Source organism: Symphalangus syndactylus, chromosome 22 (genome assembly GCF_028878055.3).
Source record: "Symphalangus syndactylus isolate Jambi chromosome 22, NHGRI_mSymSyn1-v2.1_pri, whole genome shotgun sequence".
Taxonomy (NCBI): domain Eukaryota; kingdom Metazoa; phylum Chordata; class Mammalia; order Primates; family Hylobatidae; genus Symphalangus; species Symphalangus syndactylus.
The window spans coordinates 21,670,074-21,695,000 of record NC_072444.2 but is presented as its reverse complement, the minus strand read 5'-3'; the positions used below and the strand labels follow the sequence as shown (position 1 = coordinate 21,695,000).

The 24,927-nt window shown below is 50.1% G+C and overlaps 1 protein-coding gene across 2 annotated transcripts in view; it reads left to right on the top strand.

Annotated features, from left to right (window-relative positions):
* Positions 1-4,423: 4,423 nt before the first annotated feature.
* PLEKHM2 (pleckstrin homology and RUN domain containing M2) overlaps positions 4,424-24,927 on the top strand; it is a 51,529-nt gene continuing 31,025 nt past the window's right edge. For both annotated transcript variants that reach the window (XM_055262190.1, XM_055262189.1), the window contains exon 1: positions 4,424-4,710. In XM_055262190.1, coding sequence (XP_055118165.1) covers positions 4,651-4,710 — 60 coding nt within the window. In that variant the 5' untranslated portion in view covers positions 4,424-4,650. The remainder of the gene's footprint in view (positions 4,711-24,927) is intronic.

Sequence of the window (24,927 nt, the reverse complement as noted above, 5' to 3'; positions counted from 1 at the left end):
TAAGGTTGGTGGGGCTGGCACACACCAGTGGAGAGTTAGGAGATGAGTCACGGAGGGAGGCTGGATCAGATCAGCCTTGGAAGCCAAAGAAAAGAGTATGGACTGTATTCTAAATGCTATGACAGTAGGCGGAGGCTGCAGTCAGCTGAGAACACGCCACTGCACTCCAGCTTGGGTGACAGAGCGAAACTCTGTCTCAAAAAACAACAGGCTGGGCGCGGTGGCTCACGCCTGTAATCCCAGCACTTTAGGAGGCCGAGGCAGGTGGATCATGAGGTCAAGAGCTCGAGACCAGCCTGGCCAAGATGGTGAAACCCCATCTCTACTAAAAATACAAAAATTAGCCAGGTGCAGTGGCATGAACCTGTAATACCAGCTACTTGGGAGACTGAGGCAGGAGAATCGCTTGAACCCGAGGGGAGCGGAGGTTGCAGTGAGCCGAGATCGAGCCACTGCACTCCAGCCTGGGTGACAGAGTAAAACTCTGTCTCAAAAAACAACAACAACAAAAAATAAGAATAGAATCATTTTTCCTGGGTCACTGATTTGGAAATTAAGGCAAAGGGACTTGCCTGAGGCCCTAGCATGATTCAGTTGAGGCTTTTGATTCTTGTTGCCTTTTGACTCAGAGTCCCATGCACTTCTCATGTGATCAGAAAAGTCTTGTGCAATAAATGAATGAGTTTCAATTTCCGGCTTAAGTGACTCCCAATAACAAGATAAATAAGTATCTTGTGTTTTTCAGTCGCCTTTTTTTTTTTTTTTTGGTTTGCTTTTTGGGGTTTTTTAAGAGATGAAGGCTCGCTCTGTCACCCAGGCTGGAGTGCAGCCACGTGAGCTCAAGAGATCCTCCCTCTTCAGCCTCCGAAGCAGCTGAGGCTATAGATGCGTACCACCATGCCCAGCTCGCCCTGTGTTTGACACGCAGAATGGATTCCATATTTGAACTCTGGACAAGGAGCAATTAGCTGCATATGAATGCACATTTGGCCTCTCTTTCCTGCAAGAAGTCTTGTTAGATAACAATGTCTGTTCTACCAGCTCACATACCTATGCAAACCTTAGGAATCTGGTAGACGGTGAGACCTTACATTCCTCTGAATGTTGTAAAATGCTGAATGTGACCATCTCCCAATGCATGCAGATGAAAACAATATGGCAGAAATGCCACCACCTTCTTACGTCACAGACCAAGTGGACACCCCAGGCATACAGCCAAGGAATAAAAATACCCACTGAGTGCACCATGTGCCCAAGCCATGATTAGCCATTCCTAGGGAGGAGGTGCCCAGCAGAACACAGTGCTCAGCAGAAGATGGCCTGCTATTGAGCAGCAGAGAAGAATCCCAAAGCTTGTTGGGTCAACTTTGGGGGACTGCATTTTCATGAACCAGAGCTGCGTCCAGCAGGTTGGGGCCTGTACGCACCCTAGCCAGGATGGAGTGGGAAGGAAGTGCGTGATTAGACTAGTCATTCACTCCAGCTGACTCTGACTCCACAAACACCTTTGGTAAGTAGGAGGCTATTTCTTTTTTTTTTTTTTTTAGACGGAGTCTCGCTCTGTCGCCCAGGCTGGAGTGCAGTGGCGCAATCTCGGCTCACTGCAAGCTCCGCCGTAGGAGGCTATTTCTACTCATAGATACCTGGCTATTTATTTCCTCATTCAAAGTAATGTGTCCTCTGTCCTCAACCTTTTCTCTACCTATCCAGTGACTGGAGTCTCAACCCTCATCTGTTTTTATTCTGCTCTCTGAAGCAGAGAGGTAGGTAACAACTCCAAAGAAGCTGTTATCTCTTACTTTCCTGAACTCAGTACAAACAAGAAAACGCCCTGGGCTGGACATGATAGCTCATGTCCGTAATACCAGCCCTTTGGGAGGCTGAGGTAAGAGGATGGCCTGAGCTCAGGAGTTCAAGACCAGCCTGGGTAACAGAGCGAGGCCTTGTCTCTACAAAAAATAAAATTCGCTGGGCATGGTGGCACACACCTGTAGTCTCAGCTACCGGGGAGGCTGACGTGGGAGGATCCGCCAGAGAGTTCAAGCTACAGTGAGCTATGATCACACCCACCACTGCACTCCAGCCTGGGTGACAGAGTGAGACCCTGTCTTTAAAAAATAATTTAAGGCCAAGGCGGGCAGATCACCTGAGGTCAGGAGTTCAAGACCAGCCTGGCCAACATGGCAAAACCCCATCTCTACTAAAAATACAAAAAATTGGCCGGGCGTGGTGGCAGGTGCCTGTAATCTCAGCTACTGGGGAGGCTGAGACAGGAGAATCACTTGAACCTGGGAGGAGGAAGTTGCAGTGAGCCGAAATTGTGCCACCGCACTCCGCCCTGGGCGACAGAACGAGACTCCGCCTCAAAAAAAAAAAAAAAAAAATTAGCTGGGTGTGGTGGCACGTGCGCCTGTAGTCCCAGCTACTCAGGAGGCTGAGGCAGGAGAATCGCTTAAAGCCGGGAAGCGGAGGTTGCAGTGAGCAGAGATCGCACCACTGCATTCCAGCTTGGGGAACAGAGCAAGGCTCTGTCTCAACAAAACAAAACAAAACAAAACAAAACAAAACGAAAAAAAGCAAAGTACCACTATTTTGGGTCTCTCCTTGGGAAACTAAGGGGCTGGGGAGCGACCTTTGGAGGCTTGTGGGGTCCCTCTGAGATAAGCAATTTTTTTTTTTTTTTTTTTTTTTTTTGAGACGGAGTCTCGCTCTGTCGCCCAGGCTGGAATGCAGTGGCACAATCTCGGCTCACTGCAAGCTCCGCCTCCCAGGTTCACGCCATTCTCCTGCCTCAGCCTCTCCGAGTAGCTGGGACTACAGGCGCCCGCCACCACGCCCGGCTAATTTTTTGTATTTTTAGTAGAGACGGGGTTTCACCATGGTCTCGATCTCCTGACCTCGTGATCCGCCCGCCTCGGCCTCCCAAAGTGCTGGGATTACAAGCGTGAGCCACCGCGCCCAGCCTGAGATAAGCAATTAATCAGTATTTCAGATGCTAAGGGGACTTCAGGGATGGGGTGGCCTGAGCAGAGAAGAGGGAAGACCAGGGAACCAGAGTTGAGAATTGGGGTGTCTGAGAATAAAAAGGAGGGACTAATCGATGTGTCAGGATATATTTATTTGGGAACCTAAAGAGGGAAGAGAGCCAGGTAGGAGACTGAGACCTCTAAGTGCAGGGGCTTTATGAGATGGTGGATTTGAGGAGGGTGTGTGGGAACAGAGTTGTTATGGTGGGTTTCAGGGGCTGAGGGAGTTGAGGCCCTCGGGATAGGTGGGGCTGAAGAAGAGGGATAAGGATAAGGAGTGGGAACGGGGCGTTGGGGCTGAAGGTGAGGAGGGTGTGTTTTGGGGGTGGGGAGGAGCACCCGGGACCTCAAATGTAGGACTGGGCCTTGAGGGTGAGGCACTGAGGAGGGGAGAGGCTGGGTAGGGCCAGGGGGGCCAGGGAGGGTCTAGGGCTGGTGGCTGGAGTCTAGGCTGACCCGGTGGGGGTGCTGGGTCCTCCAGGCTGCCAAAGCCAGGGGGCCTGGGTCTGCGCATTGAGTTGATGGCTGGGCTAAGGAAGGGGAGGAAGATAAGTGGGGCTTGTGGGCTGAGAGGGTCTCGGGGTCCCTGGCCAGAGTTAGTGGGGTGCACTGGGGTCTCAAAGGAGGGGTCTGTGGACTAAAGAGGGCCGGCGGGAGGGGGCCCAGGGTCTGTGGGTGTCTCTGGAGTCTCTGAGGAGGGCCGGGGTCTCAGGGTCTGCGGGGTTCTCTGGCCTGTGGGGTCGGAGTCTCCAGAGTCCTTGGGGGCCTGTGGGAGTCTCTGAGGTTTTGAGGGCGGATCCTGTGGGCTGAGGAAGGCTGTGGGAAGGGTCTGGGGGTCTCTGAGGAGGGCCAGTGCCTCAGGGTCTGTGGGGGTCTCTGAGGAGGGCTGGGGGCCCAGGATCTGTGGGGGTCCCCAGCAGGTGGGGTTGGGGTCTCTGGAGTCCCTGGAGTCTGAGGGTGTCTCTCAAGTCCCAGGGGGGGTTCTATGGCCTGAGGAGGGCTGAGGGGGAGGGTCTCCAGGGTCTCTGAGGAGGACTGGTGTCCCGGGCAGACGGGGTCGGGGTCTCCGGAGTCCCTGGGGTCTGAGGGTGTCTCTGAGGTCCCTGAAGGAATCTGTGGGCTGAGGAGGGCTTAGGGAGGGTCTCTGAGGAGCGCTGGTGTCCCGGGCAGACGGGGTCGGGGTCTCCGGAGTCCCTGGGGTCTGAGGGTGTCTCTGGGGTCCTGGGGAGAGTCTGTGGCTTGAGGAGGGCTGGGGGCGGGTCTCGGGGTCTCTGGGGAGGGCCGCGGCCAAGGGTCTGTGCGGGTCTCCAGGTCCCCGGAGTCTCCAGGCGCAGGCGGGCCCTGGCGCCGCCCCGCCTGACATCAGTTCCTGCCGCCGCCGCCGCCGCCGCCGCGGCGCACAGCCCGCGGCCTCCTTCCCCGCCGGCCGCGCTCCGGAGCCGCCGGGCCGCGGTGGAGCGAGGGCCCGGGCGAGGCGAGGGCCGGGCGGCGGGCGCCGGGCCCCGCGGCCGGCACGACGGAGCCCCCGTACGGCCGGCGGCAGCGGTTGGCGGCGGCCCCCGGCCCCCGGCGCGGGAAGCGGCGGCGGGGCGGCGGCGGCGGCGGCGGCGACGGTGGCAGCGCCATGGAGCCGGGGGAGGTGAAGGACCGGATCCTGGAGAACATCTCGCTGTCGGTGAAGAAGGTGAGCGCGGCCTCCCTCCCGGCCGTGGCCCCTTCCTCGCCGCGCCCCCCACGCCCTCCGGCGGCGCTTGCCCGGGCCGGCGACCCTCCTGCCGCCGGGACTCGGGCCCCCCGCCCTTCCCCTCCGCGACCCGGGGTGCGACGAGCGGCCGGGAGCCCCGGGCCGGTAGAGGGGAAGCGGCGCCGCTCACGTGAGCGCCGCGGCCTCGGAGCTATTTTTAAAGAACAAAGTTGAGGTCAGCATCCTCGGAGCTTCCCCAAACCTGGCCCTGGGCCCTGCCCTCCCGGAGAGAGGTCAGCGACCCTCCGGTCCCCCACTGGGGCAGCGGCGCCCCCGGGAGCTCCTGAAGGAGCCCCATGCAGCCTCCTGCGGAATCCGCTGCATCCCCGGGTCCCCCCGCCAGGCTGGCGTTGCCCAGGGTCTGGCAGTCAGGGTGGAGGCCAGTGATAAGCAACTTCATTTTCCCCGGGCCTGGGTCCCGGCGACATTGCCTCTGCTCCTGGGAAGTCCCCTGAATAATCTTGCTCAAGGATGGTAGCTTTGAAGAGGTTCACTAGGGGCTTTGATTATAAGAACCTGAAGTACATGGGGATTGCATTTTAGATGCTGATCCGGGGAACCGGGTGACACCACAGACACCTTGCTATGGGGCTTGCCGCAGTAAACATCACTGTCCCAATTCCAGGTAGAAATGAGTACATACCTGTCAAGGGCATGTATTTGTGATGAAGTTGGCATGTCCGCAAAAGGGTCCAGTGCTAGAAGGTAAAATCCATATTCTGACATTTTTGGGCTGGATGTAAAAATAAAATAATAATAATAATTTTAAAAGAATCCATATTCACTGAAAACCTAAATGGCCAAATCAGAATGGATTTCTCTCTCTCTCCGCCTTTCTCTCTCTGTGTGTGTAATTTGAATTCCTGGCTCACCAGATAGTCTCAGAAACTGAAAAAAGAAAAAAGAAAAAGAAAATGGCTTGGGCGAGGGACTCAGCAGCTTATTTTACTTGAAGAAGCAAAATGAATAGAATTAATTAGATCAACCATCATATTTAAATAATTGTCTGTTTTCCCACTTAGATTCCTCAAAAGCAACACAGGCAAGCTATTTTACCTTTCATAAAGATAAATGTGACTTAAAAAGAAAATAGATTCTTGAATTGCCCTTACTGAAAACGTTCCTCTAAAAGCACAACTAAAGTAACATTGCAGAGATCCAACCAGAGTTTTACGTAGTTTTACTGAGCTTTGCTACGTAAAAGCTCGGTATGGTTTTTGCTTACTCAAGGAGGGCAGGATGAGCAAATACTTTGTTGAGAAGCAGTATATCTTTCCTAATGCAAGCGAAAGGAACGCAGGTGACCTTTCTAATCTAATCAGGGCTGATTGTGGCTTCAGGTAGGCCCGGCATTTGTCTTTGGATTTCAAACAAATGAATGGAGAAAGTCCGTGATGGAGAGGCGGTAGACATGGGGCACCCTGTCACATATATAAGCATGAGTCTTTTGAAGGCAGAGATTCACTCTGTAAATCAGGCTGTCACTTATGAGAGTTCGGTGTGTTTATTAAGATGCATATAATTGTAGGTGTTTGGACAAGGACACTTTATTGAGCTGGAATGCACCCCAGAAAATGTCACACACTAGAAACTGCAAACCCATCCCTCGGTGTATCAAAACCAAAGTCATGGCCAGCATCATCCTTAGGAGCATGGGTTCTGGAGTCCAGCTGCCTGATTGAACCCCCACCCTGCCAAATTAATAACCCTGTAACTTTGGTCAGGCTTGTTAACCTCTCCATGCCCCAGTTTCTTCATCTATAAAGCAGGTATAAAATTAGGGTTGTTGTGAAGTGTTTTTTGTTGTTGTTGTTAGTTTTTGAGACAGATTCTTGCTCAGTTGCCTGGGCTAGAAGGCAGTGGCGTGATCTCAGCTCACTGCAACCTCCACCTCCCAGGTTCAAGCCATTCTCCTGCCTTGGCCTCCCGAGTAGCTGGGATTACAGGCGTGCACCACCACATCCAGCTAATATATATATATATATATATATATTTTTTTTTTTTTTTTTTTTTTGAGACGGAGTTTCACTCTGTCGCCCAGGCTGGAATGCAGTGGCCCGATCTCGGCTCACTGCAAGCTCAGCCTCACGGGTTCACACCATTCTCCTGCCTCAGCCTCCTGAGTGGCTGGAACTACAGGCACCCACTGCCACGTCCGGCTAATTTTTTGTATTTTTAGTAGAGACGGGGTTTCACCATGTTAACCAGGATGGTCTCAATCTCCTGACCTTGTGATCCGCCCGCTTCGGCCTCCCAAAGTGCTGGGATTATAGGCATGAGCCACCGCGCCCGGTGTCTAATTTTTGTATTTTTAGTGGAGATGGGGTTTCACTGTGTTGACCAGGCTGGTCTTGAACTCCTGACCTCAAGTGATCTGCCTGCCTCGGCCTCCCAAAGTGCTGGGATTACAGGCGTGGTGAAGTTTTAATAAACATATGTAGAGTGTTTACCAATGGATCCTGACCCACTCTTAACTGGTAGATTTTTTCTTTGTGGAAGAGCCCATTCCTTAATTTTACAAGGCTTGAAGATGGCTCAAGGTCGTTCTACAACACCGTTTGTTCTTGGTAGCCACTTCCTCTGTGTGTTTGTTTGAGACAACTGCGATATGATTCTTGCATCATAAATTACATTTGGTTTTCTGAATCAGAGTGTCTGCTTTACTAGGAACCTGTTAGTTTGGCTACAGCAGTAGACATTGAGGACAGCAGTCTTGGGGTCAGATTTGTCCTTGAATGCCAATCTCACCTAAATGTGTTATATAGCACCTTGAGAGTTGCTTTGCCTTTTTTCTTGCATCCTACCACCAGTAAATGGTCTTACTGGTCATTTTATAAGGACTTTACATGAAGAAAATGAGATGCGTATTTCTGCAAGGAAAGATCCATTGTATATTTCTATATTTGCAAAGAGTGTTTTAGAACTTTTTATGAAAATGAAGCATGTCTACAGAAAAGTGCACAGGTCCTGAGCGCCTGTAATCCCAGCACTTCGGGAGGCCAAGGCAGGCAGATCAGTTGAGGTCAGGAGTTCAAGACCAGCCTGGCCAACATGGTGAAACCCCATCTCCACTAAAAATACAAAATTAGATGCCGGGTGCGGTGGCTCACGCCTGTAATCCCAGCACTTTGGGAGGCCGAGGAGGGCGGATCACGAGGTCAGGAGATTGAGACCATCCTGGTTAACATGGTGAAACCCCGTCTCTACTAAAAATACAAAAAATTAGCTGGGCGTGGTGGTGGGCGCCTGTAGTCCCAGCTACTCAGGAGGCTGAGGCAGGAGAATGGTGTGACCCGTGAGGCTGAGCTTGCAGTGAGCCGAGATCGGGCCACTGCATTCCATTAAGCGAACAGTTTAATGAGTTCTCACAAAGTGAAAACACCCGCATATCCAGCACCCTGACCAAGAAACAGAACATGATCATTATCCCAGAAGGCCCCCTCTTTCCCGCTCCCAGAAACTACACCCTCAAAGCAACCACTATCCCCAAGGAGTATTGTTGAGTTCAGCTATTTTCACACTTAGATTTTGTGATGGTGAATACCCATTATAACACCAGACAGGTGAATAGCTGTTAATCCATCTGAATCCAAAGCAACCTGTGTTCTGATATGGACACAGAATTCCTGAGGGTTAGAGAGAACTGGAGAGTTTAATAATTAACATGATTAAATGAAAACGGTAACAATAGGCCGGGCATGGTGGCTCACGCCTGTAATCCCAGCACTTTGGGAGGCCAAGGTGGATGGATAACTTGAGGCCAGAAGTTCGAGACCAGCCTGGCCAACATGGTGAAACCTCATCTCTACTAAAAATACAGAAATTAGCTGGGTGTAGTGGCGCATGCCTGTAAGTCCCAGCTACTTGGGAGGCTGAGGCAGAGAAGCACTTCATCTTGGGAGGTGGAGGTTGCGGTGAACTGAGATTGTGCCACTGCACTCCAGCGTGGGTGACAGAGGGAGACTCTGTCTCAAAAAAAAAAAAAAAAAAAAGGAAATGATAATAGGAAGCAAATTCAATTCCATATTCAATTCTCACAAGGGAGTTAGTAGCAGAAACATCCCAGATGCTGCCAATAAAGCCTGTGGTTGCCGATTTGTTAAAAGAGAAATGTCCAAGTCAACGACAGCTTTGGCATTTTTGAATCAGCATGTGATTCTACTAAATAACATCTTCTCCAGGGGAGGGAAGGCAGGCAGTGATTTTCCCAAGTTCTGTTTTTGAGGAGCAGGTGTGTCTGCTGCATATGCCTGCAGAATGAGCAAAGACTATATGCCATAAGAAGCAACCTCCTGGCCAGGTGCGGTGGCTCATGCCTGTAATCCCAGCACTTTGGGAGGCCGAGGTGGGCGGATCACCTGAGGTCAGGAGTTCCAGACTAGCCTGACCAACATGGAGAAACCCCATCTCTATTAAAAATACAAAATTAGCTAGGCATGGTGGCGCATACCTGTAATCCCAGCTACTCAGGAGGCTGAGGGAGGAGAATCACTTAAACCCGGGAGGCAGAGGTTGCGGTGAGCTGAGATCGCACCATTGCATTCCAGCCTGGGCAACAAGAGCGAAACCCCATCTCAAAAAAAAAAAAGAAAAGAAAAGAAAAAAAGAAATACTGGTAGAGTTCAGAGAAAGAGAAGAAGCAGGCATTCAAGATAGAAGAAACAGCCTAGGCATCCCCAAGGAAGTGGGGCCCTCCAGATGGTCTTCCGAGGACAGGCATGACCTGTCTTAAGACGGACCTGTCTTAAGATTGCCAAGGGTTCTGCAAGATGCGGCTAGAAAGTGCTTTCTGTGGAAGCCATGTAGCCTAGCGGACACAAACGCAGGCTTCAGAGGTATGCAGACTTGGGCCTGGGTTTGTAACTGACCATCTCAATCCTGGCAGATGACTGGACCACTGTTCGCATCAGCAGTGAGAACCTACTACTAATGCTATAATGATAATCATATGAGAGAACACACTTACAGCACTTAGCACAATACCTTGCTTACAGTGAGGCCTAAATAAAAGCCACCATTACTACTTGCAAGCGTCTCTGTGGACTCTGCAGTTCACCCTTGTGCAGTCTTCACTGAGTGGTGGTGTTTTTTGTTTTTTGTTTTTTTGAGACGGAATTTCGCTCTTGTTGCCCAGGCTGGAGTGCAGTGGCACGATCTCAGCTCACTGCAACCTCTGCCTCCCAAGTTCAAGTGATTCTCGAGCCTCAGCCTCCCGAGTAGCTAGGATTACAGGCATGAGCCACTACACTCGGCTAATTTTGTATTTTTAGTAGAGACGGGATTTCGCCATGTTGGCCAGGCTGGCCTCAAACTCCCTACCTCAGGTGATCTGCCCGCTTCGACCTCCCAAAGTGCTGGGATTATAGGCGTGAGCCACCGCACCTAGCCGAGGTTTTTTTTTTTTTTTTTTTTTTGAGACAATCTTGCTCTGTCACCCAGACTGGAGTGTGGAGTGCAGTGGCGTGATCTTGGCTCACTGCAACACCCTCCTCCTGGGTTCAAGCAATTCTCATGCCTCGACCTCCAAGTAGCTGGGCTTACAGGCACAGACCACCATGCCCTGCTAATTTTTATATTTTTAGTAGAGACAGGGTTTCACCATGTTGGCCAGGCTGGTCTCGAACTCCTGGTTTCCAGTAATACACCCACCTTGGCCTCCCAAAGTACATCGTGAGCCACTGCCTCTGGCTTCAGTGAGAGTCTTATACTGCACTGCTCTATTTCTTCAAGCTCTAACTTTTTCTTAAAAGGCCACATGGTAAATATTTTCGGGCCATACAGTCTTTGTTGAAACTGCTCAGTTCTGCTCAAAAGCAACCAAATGTGTATAAGTGTGGCTTTGTTCCAATAAAACTTTATTTACAAAAATAGGTAGCAGGCTGGATTTAGCTCACAGGCAGTAGTTCACATATGAAGCATGTGTTCATATGAAAAAGTCCTTGCCAAGGTAGGCCAGGGATTACTTCCAGAGAAGTTGGTGCAACCAGTCCTATAGTTAACCAAATCTCTATTGTAGCCGTGTTTTTGCACATTATATTGGGCTTGCAGAGTGAATGTGGACACTTTTAAATCCCATCATGTGTATTCAGTTATTCAAAACTATTTAGTGAGCACCTTCCCTAGGACCTCACCATCACAGGCCCTAGGAAGGTTCTTATGAACAGGCAGATGAGTATCTGCCCTCATGGAGCTGACATTCTAGAAGAAGAAGGGTGATAAATTCATAGACATACAGAGATGATTTCAGATCATGGTAAGCATTATGAAGGCATTAAAGCAATGTGATAAAGAATTGGCAGGGAAGTTTGCTTTGGAGATGGTCAGGGAAGATTCCCTAAGGCAATGACACTGCATCCTGCAAGGGACACCGAGTAGGATAAGAGAATGAAAAATGATTATTTTTGTGTGTGTGTTTGAGACAGGGTTTCACTCTGTGGCCCGGCTGGAGTACAGTGGCACCATCATGGCTCACTGTAGCCTTCAACTCCTGGGATCAAGTGATTCTCCCGCCTCAGCCACCTGAGTAGCTGGGACTACAGACGTATGCCACCACATCCAGCTAATTTTTAATTTTTCAGTGTGGAGACAAGGTCTCACTATGTTGCCCAGGCTGGTCTCGAACTTCTGAGCTCAGGTGATCCTCCCACCTCGGCCTGTGTAAGTGCTAGGATTACAGGCATGAACCACTGCACTTAGCTGTAAAATTATTCTAAGAAAATAAGTAGTTGTTTTTTAAAAACACACAAATATCTCAGAAGTATATAAAACGAAAAGTAATTGCCCCTGTTCTCCCACCCTTTAAAGGGGATAAATGAATTGTAATAGGGTAACCATTGCTCAGTTCCTGGGTCCTGACAAGCTTCTCTTGCCTCAGTCTCCCACCCACTTTGGTTTGGGCAGACAGTGCCCCACCGGCGTCGGCTCTGAGTGAAGTTCTATTTCCTGCCAGGCACACTGCCTTGAGCAGGAGTCTCCCAGTCCCCAGTTGGGATCGGGATTTACTGGTGCTGGTGAATGAGCCACAGCTGTTGTTCAGCCCAGCCTGTCTGTGCAGTTGAAAAGGCTGCCTTGCATGGTGAACTTTTTCTCATTTTTCTACTCCTGAGATGGGTTAGATCTGCAAGTACATGAAAATTAGCTGGGGATGGGGAGGGGAGGCGGTGGGCATAGTGGCTCACGACTATAATCCCAGCACTGTGGGGGGCTGAGGTGGGAGGATCACTTGCGTCCAGGAATTCAAGACCAGCCTGTGCAACATAATGAGACCCTGTGTCTACAAAAATAAAAATAAAAAATTAGGTGGACATGGTGGCACATGCCTATAGTCCCAGCTACTCAGGAGGCTAAGGCAGGAGGGTCACTTGAGCCCAGAAGTTCGAGGCTGCAGTGAGCCAGGATCATGCCATTACACTCCAGCCTGGGTGACAGAGTGACACCCTGTCTCGGGGGGAAAAAAAAATTAGCTGGGGTAGCTCATTCCTGGAGAGGGACTGGTAGGTAGATAGATGTAAAAATTGTATTGACTATTTGGTTTAGATCAATAGTTTTGTTTCTCTGTGGCTTTACAGAAAAACTCATAAGAGTTTTAAATGTTCTCAAAATCCCTAAGGACCTGAGTCACCAGGACAAAGATTTACATAAAATAGTATCTACACACACGTTACAAACTGAAATGTTAAGGGTCAGTGTGTCTTCTCCCTGCTCCTCTTCCTCCGCTTCCTAAATTCTCAGTAGCTATTTCCCTTCTTCTTTCCTCTCTCCCAGAGTAAAGACTGTCTGGTGAGGGCGGGGAGGGACCTGAAGGTCCCTAACCCGGAAACCATGTTGTGCACAGAGGGATCCTGACCCCATGAGTAACTCCACCCAGGCTCAGGAGTAGATACTAGTGGAGAAGTGATAACTGCTTTTTCTGAGCGCTGCCCATTCACTTTTTTCGTTTTTTGTTTTTTTTGTAGAGACTGGGTCTCCCTGTGTTGCTAAGGCTGGTCTTGAACTCCTGGCCTCAAGCCTTCCTCTCGCCCCAGCCTCCCAAAGTGTGGGGTTACAGGTGCAAGCCACTGTGTCCATGCCCCGTTCACTTTTTCTTTTTTTAATGGAGTTTTGCTCTTGTTGCTCAGGCTGGAGCACAGTGGCACGGATCTCGGCTCACTGCAACCTCCTTCTCCCCGGTTCAAGCGATTCTCCTGCCTCAGCCTCCCAAGTAGCTGGGATTAAAGGCGTGCACCACCATGCCCAGCTAATTTTGTATTTTTAGTAGAGATGGGGTTTCACCATGTTGGTCAGGCTGGTCTCAAACTCCTGACCTCAAGTGATCCACCTGCCTCGGCCTTCCAAAGTGCTGGGATTACAGGTGTGAGCCACTGTGTCTAGCCATACTTTTTTTTGTTTTTCTGAGACGGAGTCTCGCTCTGTCACCCAGGCTGGAGTGCAGTGGCACAATCTTGGCTCACTGTAAGCTCCGCCTCCCGGGTTCACGCCATTCTCCTGCCTCAGCCGCCCGAGTAGCTGGGACTCCAGGCGCCCGCCACCATGCCCGACTAATTTTTTGTATTTTTTAGTAGAGACGGGGTTTCACCATGTTAGCCAGGATGGCCTTGATCTCCTGACCTCATGATCTGCCCGCCTCGGCCTCCCAAAGTGCTGGGATTACAAGCATGAGCCACCACGCCCAGCCTTTTTTTTTTTTTTGAGACAAAGTCTCTCTCCATTGCCCAGGCTGGAGGGCAGTGGCGCGATCTCAGCTCACTGCCACCTCCACCTTCTGGGTTCAAGCTATTCTCCTGCCTCAGCCTCCTGTGTAGCTGGGATTACAGGTGCCCGCCACCACACCTGGCTAATTTTTGTATTTTTAGTAGAGATGGGGTTTCACCGTGTTGGCCAGGCTGGTCTTGAACTCCTGGCCTCAAGTGATCCGCCTGCCACCTGCCTTGGCCTCTCAAAGTGCTGGAATTACAGGCATGAGCCACCTCACCTGGACCCATGCCCGTTCGCTTTTAAGATATGGTTCTCCTTTTACGAAATGCTGCTCTGACGTCAGGTTTCTGTTGGAAACCTTGTGACACTGTGTGGTCCTTTCCATCCCATCACAGAACACCCTGGGCTCACTCTCTCCATGGTTTGGCTATGGCTTAGGCCTATCCAGATTGAAAGGCCCTGTGTGATGATTTGAGGCCAGGCAGAAACTCACTGGGGTTTAACAGAAACGGGTAGCCATCTGGCAGCAACAGGCTGTTCAGACGGGGCTGACTGTCTGTGGTCATTCTGCCATCATGGCTAACACTCTGGAGCTTCAGATGGAGCAGTGGTGATTCCTGTGGGTCTCCCTCAGAACTCATCCAGCTGGAGCCCAGTGTGAAAAGAAATTCCCAGCAAAACTAAAAATCTGCTGCCAGCTGATTTTCAACCTATGTTAAGAATCTAACCTAACAAATGTTAGGTCTGGAAATGTTGAGTAAGAGGCAGAGTGGTCCACACAAGCCTTAATGTGGAAAGGCAAGAGCTGGTGTTCAGTTCGTGACAGTTGTGGGGAGAAGAAGGTTGGCATTTTGCAGGGATTGTGGGGCTCCTGGCTGGGTCATTCCTACCTCAGGAGTCTCCAGTGCCCATCTCAGGCATCAGGATTCACCACCACGGCAGGAGTGTGTTGCTGCTGGAGCTGGCAGTGCCTTTCTGTCCGAGGGAAGGAATAGAGCTTTTCTCATGACAGAAAGCTCTCTGGGTTGCCACCTCTGCTGATAAAACAGGTTTCTTGGCCGGGTGTGGTGGCTCATGCCTGTAATCCCAGCACTTTGGGAGACCCAGGCGGGCAGATCACAAGGTCAGGAGTTCGAGACCAGCTTGACCAACATGGTGAAACCCCGTCTCTACTAAAAATACAAAAATTAACTGGGCATGGTGGCGCATGCATGTAATCTCATCTCAGGAGGCTGAGGCAGGAGAATCGCTTGAACCCAGGAGGTGGAAGTTGCAGTGAGCCAAGATCGCGCCACTGCACTCTAGCCTGAGCGACAGAGCAAGACTCCATCTCAAAAAAAAACACAAAAAACAAACAAAAAAACAGGTTTCTCAGCCTGGGATCTGGGAACTGCCATGCAATAGAGAATGAGCAACTCTGGGCCCCGAGCTCTCCTCCTTGAGAGTCTAAACCAGGCAGCAGGGCCGGCTGGTTTGGGTGAAGTCTCCTTTCCAGCCCTATCCTCCTTGGTGTTGCTCATTCTAGGTGCAAATGTCCTAGAACTGAGGCAGGTGAATAAGGATGATTTCTGGGAGAGTCCTTTCCTCTGGAGATTAAAGTTTAGGCCATTGATCTATCAGTTATTGAAACCATCCAGGGTCCTGAGAGCTTCTCCTGACCTCTTGCCAGTGAAGCAGGTGGCCCTCTACACAGATATTCTCCTCCATGCTGTGTATTTTGTTTTGTTTTGTTTTGTTTTATGTTTCGTTTTTTGTTTTTTGAGACAGAGTCTCACTCTGTTGCCCAGGCTGGAGGGCAGTGGCGTGATCTCTGCTCACTGCAACCTTCACCTCCCGGGTTCAAGTGATTCTCCTGCCTCAGCCTCCCAAGTAGCTGGGATTACAGGCAGGCACCACCACGTTGGGCTAGTTTTTGTATTTTTAGTAGAGACGGGGTTTCATCATATTGGCCAGGCTGGCTTGAACTCCTGACCTCAAGTGATCCACCTGCCTTAGCCTCCCAAAGTCCTGGGCTTACAGGCATAAGCCACCGCACCTGGCCTCATGCTGTGTACTTGTAATTTATCTTTTCCTCCTTTGCCTGTAAGTGTCTACAAACATTGCACAAATACATAAGGAAGAAGGTATTAGTTTCTTATAATTCCCTTCCTCCCCAGATAACTGTATTTAACAGTTGGAACTAACAGATTCTGAGAAACTCAATATTATGCTAGTATAAGAAAGGAACTGATACATGCTTGAAATACACAAAAATCTCCAAACTTAATTTTTGAGGGTAATCAGCCTTCATTGTTCACACTTTTGCTCCAAGTCGTTTTTGGTGTTCATAGACTGCTGAGGCATGAGAGTCCTGAACATGTTGAGAGGAAGGGGGGTAATAAAACCACAGGAATCCTTAACATTTAGTTTATTCGGCACCTGTTACATGCCAGGCCCTACAGTTGGCATGTTTACATGTGTTTCCTGGGTCAGTGGCCCATGATGTTGGGGCATTTTGGGTTTTTTGGGGTTTTCTTGGACAGAGTTTCGCTCTGTCACCAGGCTGGAGTGCAGTGGCGCCATCTCAGCTCAGTGCAACCTCTGCCTCCTAGGTTCAAACGATTCTCCTGCCTCAGCCTCCCGAGCAGCTGGGATTACAGATGCCCATCACCACGCCTGGTTAATTTTTGTATTTTTAGTAGTGATGGGGTTTCACCATGTTGGCCAGGGTGGTCTCCAACTGAGGTGATCTGCCCGCCTCGGCCTCCCAAAGTGCTGGGATGACAGGTGTGAGCCACCGCACCCGGCCTTGGGGTTTGTTTTTTGAGATAGGGTCTCGCTCTGTCACCCAGGGTGGAGTGCAGTGATGTGATCTCGGCTCACTGCAGCCTCGACCTCCCAGGATCAAGTAATCCTCCTACCTCGGCCCTCCTGAATAGCTGGTACTACAGGTGTGCACCGCCATGTCCAACTAATTTTTTCTATTTTTTTATTGTAGAGATGGAGTTTCGCCATGTTGCCTAGACTGCTCTGAAACTCCTGGGCTCAAGCCATTCTCCACCTTGGCTTCCCAAAATGCTGGGATTACAGGCGTGAACCACTGCACCCGCCTGATGCCTGTTTAACACATGAGGGAATGGAGTTTAGAGAAGTAAACCGCCAGAGGTTATTAAGCTCACAAGGAGCAGGGCTGGGATTTGAACCACTTTCTGGCTCTTGCTCTTTCCATTTCTCTGACCCTTTCCCTTCTCCATGGTGTTGGTCTTGAAGTAACAGATAACACATCCTCATGGGTCAGTCTGGGGGCCAGTACTCCATAAAACTATCTAACAAATATTTGTTTTTATTGTTTTGTTTTGGTTTGTTTTGAGATGGAGTTTTGCTCTTGTTGCCCAGGCTTGGAGTGCAGTGGCACAATCTTGGCTCACTGCAACCTCCGTCTCCCGGGTTCAAGTAATTCTCCTGTCTCAGCCTCCCGAGTAGCTGAGATTATAGGTGCCCGCCACCACGCCTGGCTAATTTTTGTATTTTTAGTAGAGACAGGGTTTCATCATATTGGTCAGGCTGGTCTCAAACTCCTGACCTCAGGTGATCCGCCCACCTCGGCCTCCCGAAGTGTTGGGATTACAGGCAGGAGCCACCGCGCCTGGGCACAAATATTTGTTGAGTGAGTATTATGTGCTGAGCACTCTTCTAGTCATTAGGAATCAACAGTGAGCAAATCCTACCAAGCTCCTTCCCCCGTGGGGCAGACATTCTGGAAGAGGAGACAGACATCAAACAAATTGCAGTGGGATAGGTATATACCCCAACTCCTCCCTAATGTCCTTTACTGTCCATTATGGATTTGTAATCCATGAAGGTCCATCATGCTTTCTAGCCTTGTATTTACGTTTTCAGCCTGTAGAATATCTGACTGTATTGCACGGGCCTTGGAATGGCAGCAGGGGTCCCCCCAGGATCCCCCAGCCTAACATTGTGATTTAGACAGTGACTGGGTGAGCATTTCCCTTGGCCATACTTGGGTTGTCTGGGTGGGGGAGGCACTCAAGAGGTGGTGTTGTGGGCACAGGAAAGGAAAAGGGAAGTGAAAGATGAACACGCCAGCTGAAGCTTCTGTGCTTTGAAAGCCTGGTTAAAATGAGGCTTTGAAAAACTCCCTTCTCCTCCGCCAGTGCCACACACAACACTGAGTGTGGAGAGCTCAGAAAACTGAGCTTAGAGTCTCTGCCAGCTCCTGCTTCCGTCCCAGCAGTAGAAGAATGGAGTAGAATTGTGTGCACTCTGTTTTTCAGGCCATTCGCTGGCTTCTAGGTCTCTGGTGTTCGCTGAGGGGCCCCTTGGCAGAACCTCTTAGCAGTTTTCTCCCTACCTTAAGAGGAGTCCTCAGTCCCTCCGTAAGAAGTCAATCCCTGTGCTGAGTTCTGAGCCAGAGGAATCATAGTACCTTGAGGCTTGCACACTCCCCTTCCAGGAAGAGGAAGCATTTAGCTGCTTTTGGAAACCATGTTCTGTCAATTATGCTAGAGATCTGTGCCCAAGTAGGCTAGTCACTTTCAGCTGTCATTTTTCCTACACCACAAAGAAAGCACAGAAAAATGAAATCCACAGAAAAATGAAATACACAGATAATTCAAGTACCTGCTTTTTTCCAGTTTTCCCCCTGCATGTCTTTCTTTCTCTTGAGACAGGGTCTCACTCTGTCACCCAGACTGGGATGCAGTGGTGCAATCACAGCTCACCGCAGCCTCTGCCTACCAAGTAGCTGGGACTACAGGTGTATGCCACCATGCCCAGCTAATTTTTTTTTTGTACATTTAGTAGAGACAGGGTCTTGCCATGTTGCCCAGGCTGGTCACCCCCTGCATATCTTTCAGTAGAGCTGCCAGTAAAGCAGAGAGCCTATCAACTCTCCAGCAGAAGGACTAATGAACAGTAATTTCGGAGGTGGGCAAAGAAACCTGTGCAATTGGCTGCTGTATTTAGTGGCAAATGAATGGTTAAGAAGCATTGATTTCACCAAACTTGCTTAAAGATTGATGCAGTCCCATGGTGGATAAACCCTTTATGACAGCTCTACGTGTTGGGGGACTTTACCAGACCCAGGATGCCACCCAGTCTGGGCACGCGCCCTCCCTGGCTAGGGACATTGACTGCCCTTCTAAGACATTGCTGAAGGACAGCATTTTTCTTTTTAATATTATTTTTATTTTTTATTTTTAGAGACTGGGTCTTGCTCTGTCACCCTGGCTGCAGTACACAACCATAACTCCCTGCAGCCTCAAGCTCCTGGGCTAAAGCAATCCTCCCGCCTCATCATCCCAAGTAGTTGGGACTATAGGTGCGTGCCACCAGGCCTGGCTAATTTTTTAGTATTTTGTAGGGACAGGGGTCTTGCTATGTTGCCCTAACTGGTCTTGAACTGCTGGTCTCAAGCGGACTTCCTGCCTTGGGCTCCCACAGTGCTGGAATTATAGGTGTGAGCCACCACTCCCAGCCAACAGCATTTTTCTCTTTCTTTTTCTTTCTTTCTTTCTTTTTTTCTTTACTTTCTTTACTTTCTTTCTTCTCTTTCTTTCTTCTTTCTTTTTTTTGACATAGTCTTGCTCTGATGCCCAGGCTGGAGTGCAATGGTGCAATCTTGGCTCACTGTAACCTCTGCCTCCTAGGTTCAAGTGATTCTCCTGTCTCAGCCTCCAAAGTAGCTGGGATTACAGGTGTGCACCACCACACCTGGCTAATTTTTTGTGTATTTAGTAGAGACGGGGTTTCACCATGTTGGCCAGGCTGGTCTCGAACTCCTGACCTCAGGTGATCCGTCCACCTCAGCCTCCCAGAGTGCTAGGATTATAGGTGTGAGCCGTTGTGCCTGGCCAACATTTTTCATATAGAGCAACTAGCCTCATTGTTTTTGAATTGCAAGATCTCTGATTGATTCTTACGCAGGGGTGATTTCTGGGCTCTCTTGCTCTAGAATTCACTATAATTCGATTGCCATTGAGAATGAAATATTTTCCAGGCTATGGTGCAGTGGAACCTCAGGTGAAGGATTTTAAAATTAGGAGAGTAGGCTTGATGCAGTGGCTCATGCCTGTAATCCCAGGATTTTAGGAGGCCAAGGCAGGAGGATCACTTGAGCCGAGGAGTTTGAGACCAGCCTGGGCAATATAGTGAGACCCCATCTCTATTATTTTATTGTTATTATTATTATTTTATACTTTAATTTCTAGGGTACATGTGCACAACGTGCAGGTTTGTTACATAGGTGTACATATGCCATGTTGGTTTGCTGCACCCATTAACTCGTCATTTACATTAGGTATTTCTCCTAATGCTATGCCTCCCCCTGCCCCCCACCCCACGACGGGCCCCAGTGTGTGATGTTCCCGCCCTGTGTCCAAGTGTTCTCATTGTTCAATTCCCACCTATGAATGAGAACATGCAGTGTTTGGTTTTCTGTCCTTGTGATAGTTTGCTCAGAATGATGGTTTCCAGCTGCATCCATGTCCCTACAAAGGACATGAACTCATCCTTTTTTATGGCTGCATAGTATTCCATGGTGTATATGTGCCACATTTTCTTAATCCAGTCTGTCATTGATGGACATTTGTGTTGGTTCCAAGTCTTTGCTATTGTGAATAGTGCCACAATAAACATACATGTGCATGTGTCTTTACCACATCTCTATTATTAAAATAAATAAATAGGAGAGTGGGCCGGGTATGATGATGAGGTGGGAGGATCTCTTGAGCCCAGGAGTTCAAGACCAGCCTGGGCAATATAGTGAGACCCCAACTCTATTATTATATTACATAAATATATTAATCTAGGAGAGTAGGCTGGGCATGGTGGTGTGCACCTATAGTCCCAGCTACATGGAAGGCTGAAGTGGAAGGATTGCTTGAGCCCAGGAGTTCGAGACTGTAGTGCACTATGATGGTCCCTGTGATGAGCCACTGCACTCCAGCTTGGGCAGCATAGTGAGCCGCCATCTCAAAAAAAAAAAACAACAAAAATAAAATTAGCAGTGTACATCAGAAGCATTGCGGTTCCCTGGGGCTGGTGAAGCGGCAGACACCCAGCAGCTGAAGCCTCTGTTGACATCTCATGTTGTCTAGGAGGGAAGCAACTGGGACATTCCTGACGTGGTCCCCTAAATCCTGCAGAGCCCCATCGCTGAAGCCCTGGGGATGGCTGATGGCCCCTGCTGCTCTGCCCTCCTCAGTTTTTTTTTTTTTTTTTTAATTTTATTTTTAGAGACAGGGTCTTGCTCTGTCACCCAGGCTGGGATGAGCACTTCTGGGGTGGTAGCAGCTGATGTCCTGACTGCTTTATCTCCAGGTAGGATGAAGCAGAAGGAGCTCCAGAAGTAGCTACCCCTGTGCATGAGCACACCTGGCCAAGACTCTGCAGTACAGTGGTAGGACACTGGCCAAAGCTAGGGTGTGCAGGAAGCGCCCCTGTCTCCCTGGGCGCCGGTCTCCCTGCCTATAAAATGAGGGTTGTGGCTAAGTGATTATTTTTCTGATTTTCATTACATTCAGTAGTCAGTTTCATTCACTGATAACTTCTCCCTCTCCCTCTCCTTAACTCCAACTCCCTTTGCACACCCTTCTGCTCAGGGCAGGACATTCTTACTGAATGGGAGGCCCCAGGAAACTCTGCTTCCTAACCAAATGGTTTCTAAGGGCTCTTCTGCTCTTCAATAATGAAATTCCTCAGCCCTGGCCAGCACGCAGCCTTGTCTTAGATCGCAGGGGAGAGTCTCTACAGAAGTGCTGCTGGCAGTGGTGATTTATTCCTTGGATCACATGAAAATGGGGTGTTATTAGCTGGGCGCAGTGGCTCACGCCTGTAAACCCAGCACTTTGGGAGGCCGAGGCAGGCGGGTCATGAGGTCAGGAGTTCAAGACCATCCTGGCCAAGATGGTGAAAACCTGTCTCTACTAAAAATACAAAACAATTAGCCATGTTGGTGGCGGGCGCCTGTAATCTCAGCTACTCAGGAGGCTGAGGCAGGAGAATCACTCAAACCCAGGAGACGGAGGTTGCAGTGAACCGAGATCATGCCATTGCAATCCAGCCTGGGCAACAAAAGCAAAACTCTGTCTCAAAAAAAAAAAGGTGGAGGGGGTATGTTATTGGCTGGGCGCGGTGGCTCACGCCTGTAATCCCAGCTACTCAGGAGGCTGAGGCAGGAGAATCACTCGAACCCAGGAGGCGGAGGTTGCAGTGAACCGAGATCATGCCATTGCAATCCAGCCTGGGCAACAAGAGCGAAACTCTGTCTCAAAAAAAAAAAAGGCGGGGGGTATGTTATTAGCTGGGTGCGGTGGCTCACGCCTGTGATCCCAGCACTTGGGGAGGCCAAGGTAGGTGGATCACCTGAGGTCAGGAGTTCGAAACCAGCCTGACCAATATGGTGAAACCCCATCTCTACTAAAAATACAAAAAATTAGCTGGGCATGGTGGCAGGTGCCTGTAATCCCAACGACTCGGGAGGCTGAGGCAGGAGAATCGGCTGAACCTGGGAGGCAGAGGTTGCAGTGAGCCGAGATCGTGCCATTGCATTCCAGCCTGGGCAACAAGAGCACAACTCCATCTCAAAAAAAGAAAAAAGAAAAAAAAAGGTGTTATTAGTCTTAGGAAGCTTGGCTAAGACTTAAAATACCCCAGCTGGCCGGGCGTGGTGGCTCACGCCTGTGATCCCAACACTTTGGGAGGCCAAGACGGGTGGATCACGAGGTCAGGAGATCATGACCATCCTGGCTAACACGGTGAAACCCTGTCTCTGCTAAAAATACAAAAAAATTAGCTGGACATGGTGGCGGGCGCCTGTAGTCCCAGCTGCTCGGGAGGCTGAGGCAGGAGAATGGCGTGAACCTGGGAGGCGGAGCTTGCAGTAAGCCGAGATCGCGCCACTGCACTCCAGCCTGGGAGACACAGCGAGACTCCGTCTCAAAAAAAAAAAAAAAAAAGACCCCAGCCTGCCTGCCTCACTTGTTTATTTTCTGCTCCCTGTGTCTTTCTGAGGGAATGGATGGCGAGCACTGGCCCTTCCCTTACATTCACAAGAGGCTGCGCCTGAAGCTGGAGCAAACTGCTGATGCAAGCTCGGTGGGGCAGTCATTATGGTGGCCTCCCTGAAAGGACATTCAGTAGTTGCAACCACATGGCCCTTCTCCAGCTGTCACTGATACGGACGGGTCCCCCAAAGGTAAATGACAGCAGGTAGCTTGAGCTCCACCTTTCCCCTGGGGATCTGCCTTGTAAGGGAGGAATGTCTGTGAGATCAGAGGGGCAGTTTGCCCAACCAGTGACCATGCTGTGAGTAGAATCCCAGACGAAAGGTGGACAGTGGCATGTCACTTTCCATGGGACGCATCCTCACCCACCTTGCACCTACAGCATCACCACGTGAGGGGCAGCCTCCAGGACTCAGTGGGCCGAGAGGGCGCCTGCAGCGCAGTCTGGCTTGGAGGTTGAGATGAGCTTATTTAGCTGTGGCCATCGTGGATGTAATCCTCAAAAGAGGTGATTGGAGGTGTAATCCACCCATTCTTCAGGTAGGGTTTGTTTTTTGTTTTTGTTTTTGAGATGTAGCCTTGCTCTGTCGCCCAGGCTGGAGTGCAGTGGCACAATCTCAGCTCACTGTAACCTCTGCCTCCCAGGTTCAAGCAGTTCTTTTGCCTCAGCCTCCCGAGTAGCTGAGATTACAGGCATGTGCACCACCATGCCCAGCTAATTTTTGTATTTTTAGTAGAGATGGGGTTTCATCATATTGGTCAGGCTGGTCTCGAACTCCTGACCTCAAGTGATCTCTCCGCCTTGGCCTCCCAAAGTGCTGGGATTACAGGCATAAGCCACCGTACCCAGCCTTTTTTTTTTTTTTTTTTCGAGGCAGGGTCTCACTCTATTGCCCAGGCTGGAATACAGAGGTGTGATCATGGCACATTGCAGCCTCCAGCTCCTGGGCTCAAGCGATCCTCCTGCCTTAGCCTTCTAAGTAGCTGGGACTACAGGCATGTGCCACCACGCCCAGCTAACTTTAAAAAAAAAAAAAGTTGCTAGAGACAGGGTCTTGCTATGTTGCCCAGCTGGTCTCAAACTCCTGGCTTCAAGCAATACTCCTGCTGACTCAGCCTCCCAAAGTGCTGGAATTACAGGCGTGAGCCACAGAGCCCAGCCCTCAGGTGGGGTCTGTTCTGCTTTTGGATTTCTACCTCCTGTACCTGTCCTGCTGAGGCTCTTCCAAACACTCTGTTGTGTAAATAACGTTTGGTCTCCATGGAGCCCACAGGGAGGCTGCTGTTACCTGGTGGCCTTCTCCCTGGGCATCACAGGAGAGTCATACCCACCAGGCCGGGCAAGGTTTCTTAGGTATCCTTAGGTCTGTGTCTGCGGTGGCTGAGCAGGGATGGGGCAGGCGCAGCGGTGGAGCCCCACAGTGGCCAGGCAGTTAAATAGGCACGCTTACAGCCATCTGTCCAGCATCTCCTGATGTTGTTGGAGCAGAGGTTTTTATCCTGCTCTGTAAATAGGGAAGTGTGACCCCTGCTCCCCTAGTATAGCCTGCGAGTTGACAGCAGAGTTAGAATCCAGATCACCCCTCTTTTGGGCTGGGCAGGGTTGCAGCCTCTTTTTGGAGAAAGGAAGGACGTCACTTGGAACTGTCTTATTGTCTTATGTTCATTTGGCTGTTTATCATCTTTCACAGCCACCTTTGAGTTAATTATTAGAGACCAATCTGGAAGGATTTCTTCGTATCAACCATGGTACTAGAAATTGTTTTGTGGGTGTATGAAGATCAGAGAGAGACGGGACAGAGAAGGCCGGGCTGTGGCAGCTCAGAGCAGAGAGTGGGGCTCACCCTGATTAAAATTCTCTGAGTCAGGCATTTATTGGCTTGTTGGAGTGTACCACCCACACTTCCCCGAAGCAGTCTTGTGACACCCAGCCTTCCCAGAGCGCCTGGGAGCCCTGTGCTCCTGGCTTTGGGAGAGTCTGGATGAGCTAAGCCAGCTCTTCCCGGCCCTGGTGCCTGAGCACAACTGAAAAATCAGCAGCAGGGACAGGAGAGCGGCTGAGCAGGTCTAGAGCATGGTCTGGGAACATGCCTTTGAGACAGAGGCCTTGGAGTCCATGGACCTTAGGGAACCACCGTCTTCAAAAAAATTATCTTAAATCTGAATCTCTCTCTTCATTCTCAGCCGACCTTGCTTACTTTTGAATTTTCTTCTGATGACAACTTTTTCATCCTCCCACCATGGAGCATACTGGCCCACCTGCTTGTGGACTCTCCTTTGTGGCCGGAGGGGGCCCATCCTGTCTTTCCTGGGCAAGGACTTTCTTTCTTTACCCTGGTTTTCCTGCCACTCTTTTGGCAAAACTGGCCAAAGGGATTTTCTGTATTTACTGTCTCTTCCTCCCCCACGCCCTCTGTCCCTCCATCCCTCCTTCCCTTCCTTCCTTTCTTCCTCTTCC